A 9,109-nucleotide genomic window follows, 5' to 3' on the forward strand; every position below is an offset into this window, starting at 1 on the left:
CTGAGCTCTGCTGCTATTTGAAAGAACTTGTTAAAGGACTTGTGATCTGCTTGCTTACAGCCACCTCTAGGCTTCCCCTGCAGTGGTCTTTGACATGACAATGTTTCCTTTTTGATAAGCATTTAAATGTACACCTAAACAACAACAACAAAATACCAACATGCTGGGTCATTTCCTTAATCTACCACCCTTTTCTCTGAGAAAATAAAGCTTTTCCTTCTGAAGCTAGTACTAGCACTTAGCCCTGATGGATGTCTTCCTTGATGAAGGTGGCTATTATGACATTCGTATAATGCTGTTTTATGAATCAGGCCAATATTAGCTATTTTTTGCCCAACCCCAGGGATCTTTAAAAGCTTTCTTAATGCAGATCACTGTACAGCTATATTCAGTATTAGGAAGAGTCCTGGCTGGAGATTGGGATGAACTAGGTGACCTCTGGAGGTCCCTCCCAACAATGAAAATGCTACAATTTAATGACTTCTGCATATTTTATTTTAGACCTATCATTTGAAGGGAGTTAGGCTCTAAGAGAAAGCAAATGTGCTGTCTAGGATTACAGTGATACTGTGTTTATACAGGAAAAGAGGATTTTAGACACTATCAAATATATGTTGTCAGTGGAGGTACCTAGGCAATGTGGATCATTTACAGAGCATTCCTTTTCCTATTATTTTGAGCCTTGTGTTATTTTGAGTCAGATCTCCATGAAGTGTGAGGTTACTATGTAAACTGCAACTACTCAAACAATCCCATTTCTATTTTACAAGATTTCAAACTAAATATGCTAATTTACCCTCCAGCGATCTGTTACAAGGATGAATACACAGTGGACAGTTCTGGCTGTTGCATAATTAACTATTCAATGTTCCTTTGTCTTCACATAATGACCATGTGTCTACTTTTCTGGATCAGGATAATTGGGAGTGAGGAAGAGGAAAGCATTTAATAATATATAAAATTCCCATAAGTTGAGTACTAGCAAATGAAGGCTTTGCTGATATAAAAACCTAAAGCAATGTCACCTAGAGTTTCAAAAGATTAATTGTGTGTGATTTATGCTGCCTCAATCTCAAATATGGTGAGGACCAACACCAGAAGAGGCTGTCTGATTATCATGTCATCCAAAAAAAACAGAAGCAGGCTCAGGAGAGTTGCATTAACTCTAAAGTTCTTAATTATTTCTTATGGCCAAAGAAATGATCTATATTTGCTGAATATTGAATTTGAAAACCTCAGGATCTAATCAGTTTCCGAGAGATGTTTAGTCTGACCACAGACCTCTCAACAAGAAAAATGCCCATTGTTAAAACTTTATTTGTGGTTTTAAAGTAAAACCATAGTGGACATATCTCACAAATAAAGATAAATATCCGTCTAAATAGAAACAAAGATGTTCATGGTTTTTACCTCTATCTAATGTTTTCAAGTCATGAACATGCAACAAATCTGCAAAATAACTCTATTTCAACGTCTCATTTGTAATTGCTTATTACGTTGTACTTGTTATTCAGAAATAAAATTTCTATAGAAACTGTTTAACTAGATTCAATAATGAACCAAGAGGACGAAAATCCTAAATATTGGTGTGAAAGGAAGGTCTATTACTTAGCTTGTAAAGATTTCAACATAATCTCTTCTCCTTCTAGAAATCTTATTGATATATTTTGGAAAGAAGGGCCAAAGAGTAGTCATTTGGACTTGTCATAGCTAATAAACTATTACAAGTTTATTAAAACTGACACTTTTGAGGCATTTCTAGAAGGTACTGGACTCTTTAGCACACTGAATTCTTAGGGATTTTATAGAGCTGAAGCTTATACAATCTGGGGAAACCTCTTTAAGGAAAAAAATACAAAATTGTTAATACAAAATTCCCAGGATGTGGAATGGTTCAAGTTAGTGAAGTTTAAATTTCACTGGGCTCATAGTAAATCCATATCTGCCCCTGCCTTGAAACCATTGCTTTTTCTCCACTGCCATCATTGCCTATGAGATAATAGCAATGATTGCTTTTATCTAACATCTTAGAGCCAGAGTCACTCTTTCTCTTCAAATGCATCAAATAGTGGATAATGGGGACAAGGGCAGGTTGGCACTCTCTTCTACTCTCTTAGCATCTCAATCTCACTGTGCTCTTCTGGGCTACTGGGTGGCTGACTTTAGCCAGTGGCTTTTCCCATTCTACTGCCTTAGAATGGGAACGCTATCTCATCCTAGAGGTCCCCGTCTGTTGTGTTTTCTTCTCAAAGATATAAACAGAAGAGAAAGATATAGCTGGAGACAATGCAGCCACATTGTTAGCGTCCAAACATTTCCTAGGATGGAACCACTGAGGCTGAAGTAAAGGACCCTGAAAAAATAACATTATTATTTTTCTTTTCTTAGAAATGGGATCTTGTTTTGTTGCCCAGGCTGGTCTTGAACTCTTGGGCTTAAGTGACCTTCCTGCCTTAGCCTCCCAAGTAGCTGGGAATATAGGCATGCACTGTCACACCCAGTAAGAACATTATTGTTTTGTTTTTTTTTTGAGACGGAGTCTCGCTCTGCCGCCTAGGCTGGAGTGTACTGGCACAATCTCAGCTCACTGCAAGCTCTGCCCCCCGGGTTCACGCCATTCTCCTGCCTTAGCCTCCTGAGTAGCTGGGACTACAGGCGCCCGCCACCATGCCTGGCTAATTTTTTGTATTTTTAGTAGAGACAGAGTTTCTACCTTGTTAGCCAGGATGGTCTCGATCTCCTGACCTCGTGATCTGCCCGCCTCGGCCTCCCAAAGTGCTGAGATTACAGGTGTGAGCCACCGCCCCTGGCCAAGAACATTATTCTTAAGGGAGGAGACCTGGATTTCAGTACCAGTTGTATTTTCTGATTAAAAGGAAAAATAGCTTGCCTGGTCTTAGATTCTCCTATAAAACAAAGTGGGTTGGTCTGGATAATCATTACATTCCCTTATCACCTTAGCATTTCTTCACAATCCTTTACTCTGCTGGTTATTACTGAAGAGTATTTAGTAGTACTGTAGCTCTGTAAGGTTAATGTCAACGAGAGGCTGGGATTGAAGTAATTTCTGAGACCTTTGAAAATTATCTGGCTTGGGCCGGCCCGGTGGCTCATGCCTGTAATCCCAGCACTTTGGGAGGCCGAGGTGGGCGGATCACGAGATCAGAAAATAGAGACCATCCTGGCTAACACGGTGAAACCCCGTCTCTACTAAAAATATAAAAATAAATTAGCCGGGAGTGGTGGCGGGCGCCTGTAGTCCCAGCTACTCGGGAGGCTGAGGCAGGAGAATGGCGTGAACCCAGGAGGCAGAGCTTTTGGTGAGCCGAGATTGTGCCACTGCACTCCAGCCTGGGCGACAGAGCGAGACTCCGTCTCAAAAAAAAAAAAAAAAAAAATTATCTGGCTTTAGAATCTGGGTGTATGTGCATATGTATATGTGAACTAGGTAATGTTCCTCATTTGTCTACCTGATGAACTAAAAGCTAACGATGGTGAGAGCCTCCAAAAAGACCACTTTCCATTGAACAGATAAACTAGATCTTAACAAGAGATTTTTCAAATGGTGTCAGCACTTTCTGTTTGGATTCTCAATCTCTTTGTCCTTAATTCCATACTTCAAAGTTGACAACTTTCAGAATAGAGAAGTCATATTGATTCTTTTCTCTTCCTTTCAGATAAATGGGATTCTGAAGTGAATGCTCCATTCTGTTGAGGAAAAGAAATATGGATAAACAAATCTCTCCTCCTTTCCATTAGTCAGCAAACTCTATTTCTCCTTCTCCATTGGCTTAGTCTTTATCATTTCTCACTCAGCAATGCAACTGATGCCTTACTGGTCTCCTTGCCTCCAGTCTTCTTCCCAGTCAATCCGTTTGAAAGCCCTACTTTCATTGTATTGTTCCACTTTGAACTCTCAGTAGCTGCTGGTAGCAAGTAGAAGAAACTCAGATGTTTTTAGCCTGGGATTCAAGGCCCTCAACACCTGTATCCAGCCATCTTTTCCCTGATAATCTCCCACCATTGCCTGACACACAAACTTTACCCCCAGTTAGTGTGGACTGTTTATACTGCCTGCAAGAAACTCAGGCTTTCCTGCCTCTGAACCTTTTCTCATGTCATTCCTGTCTCGTACGTCTACTTTCTCTCTGCCTATCCAAAGTCATCCTTTGTGGCACAGCTCAAACCTCACCACCTCTATAAAACCTTTTTTTTTACATCATCCAAATTTAAAGCTAACTCCTCTGAGCTGCTGTAGTATTTATTTTTTGTATTACCTGCTTAAGCACTTAGAATCTCCTGCCATATTATGAGAGGTCTTTTTCTCTTTCCGCCTTTGTTCCCCTATCATTAGTTACCCTTCCATGGGCATGTGTATATTTCATCTATCATTGAGTATTTTATACATAATAGTGGTCCTATACCATTTGCTGAATGTTGAATGTGGATCAAAACTTAGAGTGCTACTCATCAAGTGCTTTCTACCAGGTGAGGAACACTCTGATGACTTATTTGCTAAGTATTCTCTATATTTCATCAGTTATAATAGAACACAAGTGATTTTTGACTACACAGTAGAATACAAATAGGAGGCTAGAAAGCTGAAGGAGGGAGAGCTTATAGACTTTCCTCCTTATGCATCTGGTACATTCTTTTGACTAAATGCTTCGTATACCAATAAAGTGTGAATGTTATCTAAAACAATCCCTTTTATTGTTTTTATTCTTTCTTTTTCTTTTTTTTCTTTTTTTTTTTTTTTGAGATGGAGTCTTGCTCTGTTGCCCAGGCTGGAATGCAGTGGTGCGATCTTGGCTTACTGCAATCTCCGCCTCCCTGGTTCAAGAAATTCTCCTGCCTCAGCCTCCCGAGTAGCTGGGATTACAGGTGCCCACCACCATGCCCAGCTGATTTTTGTATTTTTAGTAGAGAGGGGGTTTCGCCATGTTGGTCAGGCTGGTCTCGAACTCCTGACCTCAGGTGATCCACCTGCCTCGGCCTCCCAAAGTGCTGGGATTACAGGCAGGAGCCACTACGCCCAGCCAATCCCTTTTATTCTTACAGAATGTAATTTATAATGCATTTTGGTTGTTGTTTGAGGCTTTTTAATATATTGTATTTGTTACTTATTATAGTTGTTGGAATACCTTATGGAAACAGAACTCCTGGAGAAAGACTGATGAAACCAAATGAGGTCTAGCAGAGGGTTTCTAGAGACAATTAAATGTAGTAGTTACCACAGTGAACCTTGGAAGCAGACAGGCTTGGGCACAAATCCTGGGACAGGTGATTCAGTGACATTCAGTTTTACATCTCTCCCTTAAAAATGGGACTATTAATGTCTCCACTTCACTGACTTGTGAGGAAGAACAGAGATAATACATGTGGATCATTTAGAACAATGTCTAGTGTAACCTTTGCTAATTATTAAGACAGAATGGGTAATGAGCATTGTGATAGGCATTTGGATGGAAAGACAGGGACTGAGGGAGAGAAATACTTACATATATGACAAATATGTACTGAGTTTCCAGGTGCCATGCACAGACTATTACCAATTAGGATTGAAGAGATACTGGGAAGTGAAGAATCATTGCAGCGAATATGGCTGAAGAGAATAAGTAAAGTCTAGGGTTATTCAATACATTTAGCAAAATACTGGTGGTACATAATAACAGAGGAAAGGAAAATGGCAGTTAATGAATGCTTGATGACTGTGACGGCTGGGCACTCACTAAACTAAGACTCCAAGACCTTAGAAGAAGCCCGGGAGAAATAAAGGATGGAAGAGGTGTCAGGCCATTACCCACTGCTTCTAGTTTACTGGCTCATTCTGAGCACAGAAAACTTAAATCCATCACACTTTTGTTCAGTTTTTTTCTATCCAAAAGGGCATGTGAATTCACATACATGGCACTTTGGAGGTCAGGGGCCATAAATTAGAATGCAATGATGATTTACATATATTTCCTACATTGTAGCACTCCCCAGGGTTGAATTTATCATTCTTTAAAATAGAGAGGCTCAGGTTGTGTTCTGTGGACATCAAAGTGAAAACAGGAGTGATCAACCACATTAACTCCTATTGCTGCAGAAAGGAGAAATTCTTCCCTCTACCACTTTGGCAGTGGGGAATTGTGAATTTTCTCAACTGTGCATAAAACTGTAACTATTTCCGGCCGGGCGCAGTGGCTCACGCCTGTAATCCCAGCACTTTGGGAGGCCGAGGCGGGTGGATCACGAGGTCAAGAGATCGAGACTATCCTGGCTAACATGGTGAAACCCCGTCTCTACCAAAAATACAAAAAATTAACCGGGCGTGGTGGCGGGTGCCTGTAGTCCCAGCTACTCGGGAGGCTGAGGCAGGAGAATGGCGTGAATCCGGGAGGCAGAGCTTGCAGTGAGCTGAGATCGCGCCACTGCACTCCAGCCTGGGCGACAGAGCGAGACTCCGTGTCAAAAGCAAACAAACAAACAAAGAAACAAAAACAAACAAACAAACAAAAAAACTCTATTTCCATTGTGGGTCTATAAAAACCTACCCTTAAACTGAAAAAAATAAATAAAAACTTGCTGCAAAAAGGACACATTGTGGTCTAATTAAAGGCTGAAGGACAGTTCTATATAAATAGAAATTATTTTTCCTGATTGCTTATGATCTAATTGTCAAAATAGTGTTAGTATTCAATTGCCTGTATGAGTAATTACTCTATCATATGTAAATGTTTACACCTCCTCTTACATTTGAAACTTTGAGTCACATTTTGAATATGTGAAGTGTGTTAGCTTTATATAGGGGGAAAAAACTATTTGCTTATGAAATAATTGTAGATCGGGCACGGTGGCTCATGTGTGTAATCCCAGCACTTTGGGAGGCCGAGGCGGGCAGATCATCTGAGGTTGGGAGTTCAAGACCAGCCTGACCAAAATGGAGAAACCCCATCTCTACTAAAAATACAAAAAATTAGCCAGGTGTGGTGGTGCATGCCTGTAATCCCAGCTACTCAGGAGGCTGAGGCAGGAGAATCGTTTGAACCCGGGAGGTGGAGGTTGCCGTGAGCTGAGTTCATGCCATTGCACTCCAGCCTGGGCAACAAGAGTAAAACTCCGTCTCAAAAAAAAAAAAAAAAAATTGTAGAAAAGGTAGATTCTATATGAATATATGAAATGAGCTCCAAATGATGAATTAAAACAACAATATTTCTTATTCAGACAAAAATAGCGTACTATTTGTCCCTAAAAATCTTAAATAAGAGTTAAAATTTAAACTTCCTTGGGTTAACCTGCCAAGAAAGTCCAATACACTTCTGTTTTGACTGCAAATAAAAGCACACATACAACCAGAATAATCTATTTTTCTAGCAGCATATGGTTCCTTTGGAAACTTCAGAAACAACTGTGTTTGTATGCTTCAGAATTGTCACATGGGGAAGCTATCTGAGAATTCTCAAGGCCTGTTTTTATTAAAGGTTTGTAATTTGGGGCTTGGCCGTTGATTTTAAAAAATTTACATATTTTAGAGGACAATGTTATCTCAACTGGTTCCATGTAAACACAAACAATTGCAGCTTAGATATTTTAGTACACCAATGAAGTGAATGAACTTTGTTCTGAATGAACTAAGAGGAATAAAGGTATTGCTTTATACCTGTCCCTAATTCAACATGTGTCACAATGACAAAGGTAAGCTAGCTGCAATTCATATGTAAATAAAGACTAAAGGTTTCAGATGTTCTATTTCTGCCTCCTTCCAATTTTAGTTATAAAACATAATAATCATTTGGAACTCAAAATGAATAGATTTAGCTTAAAGCTTTCTCAATTAAGATTATGTAGCATTAGGGTTGCTTGTTTATTTATTTACTTTTTTTTTTTTTTTTAATTAGAGACAGAGTCTCACTATGTTGCCTAGGCTGGAGTACAGTGGCTATTCACAGGCACAATTATAGTTAACTAACTATAGCCTCTAACTTCTGGGCTCAAGCCATCCTCCTGCCCCAGCCTCCCCAGTAGCTGGGACTACAGGTGTGTGCCACCATGCCCAACTGATTTGTTACATTTTTAATTTTAGGAACACTTTAATAAAGTTCAACAACACATTTGGATTGCTAAAAAATCCAAACTTGTAAATATTTTTCTCCTATACTTCTAGAAGGCTCTCTTAGTGAAGAAGAAACAGTTATCTGTTAGTTTCATCTGGTTTCTCTCTCTTATTACATCTAAGTAAATGTAAATTTAATATTTTTATTTAAAAATAGCATGCATGATATGTATAAAATTTTATAAAATTATATAAAGTTTTATAAAATTATTTCTATGTACCAAGTTATCTATGCACCTATCACTCCTAATATCTGAGTGTCTACATAGAGCTGTCAAGAAAGATGTTCACCTAATATTAACGATGGTTACTTCTTTTTTTTTTTTTTTAAGTTCAGCTTTTTATTGAACACGTTATAAAAGAGGTTTAGTCAAAAAGACCAAAGCCCATGTCATCATCAGACTCCTCGGATTCTTCTTTCTTTGCTTCCACTTTCTTCTCCTCAGCTGGAGCAGCAGCAGTGTAGGGGGCAGGACCTCCTGCGGGTGCAGCACCAGCTGCTGGAGCAGGTCCACCAGCCCCTACATTGCAGATGAGGCTCCCAATGTTGACGTTGGCCAGGGCCTTTGCAAACAAGCCAGGCCAAAAAGGTTCAACATTTACACCGGCTGCTTTAATGAGGGCATTGATCTTATCCTCCGTGACTGTCACCTCATCGTCGTGCAGAATGAGGGCCGAGTAGATGCAGGCGAGCTCGGAGACGGAGGCCATGGCGCGGGTGAGTGTAGGGTCGGAGCTGCCGGACGCGGTGCTAGTCGCCGGATGTAGTGAGGGCCTCACTCCAACGCGGCCTTAGCTTCCTCGGAAGGACCGAGCACCTTGGCGGCAGCTGAGGAAAGGAGTCGGTTACTTCTACATAGTAAGATTTTGTTGACATTTTTTTCTTTGTAGTGATTTTCTGTTTTGCTTAAAATTTAAATAATTAAATGCAGAAATAATAAAGTCATTACTTTCAAATATAAGAAAAAGGGCAAAATTCATCTGGTAGCCACAGTGATTGCATTTGTTTTT

At 39.9% G+C, this 9,109-nt stretch overlaps 1 protein-coding gene across 1 annotated transcript; it reads right to left on the minus strand.

Moving 5' to 3' along the window:
* Nucleotides 1-8,415: 8,415 nt before the first annotated feature.
* On the minus strand, nucleotides 8,416-8,881 carry LOC129031521 (large ribosomal subunit protein P1-like). The gene has a single exon (XM_054478094.2). The coding sequence runs from the start codon at nucleotides 8,807-8,809 to the stop codon at nucleotides 8,465-8,467; it is 345 nt and encodes a 114-aa protein (XP_054334069.1). The 5' UTR covers nucleotides 8,810-8,881; the 3' UTR covers nucleotides 8,416-8,464.
* Between the last annotated feature and the right edge of the window lie 228 nt (nucleotides 8,882-9,109).

This window comes from Pongo pygmaeus, chromosome 11, assembly GCF_028885625.2.
Source record: "Pongo pygmaeus isolate AG05252 chromosome 11, NHGRI_mPonPyg2-v2.0_pri, whole genome shotgun sequence".
Classification (NCBI taxonomy): domain Eukaryota; kingdom Metazoa; phylum Chordata; class Mammalia; order Primates; family Hominidae; genus Pongo; species Pongo pygmaeus.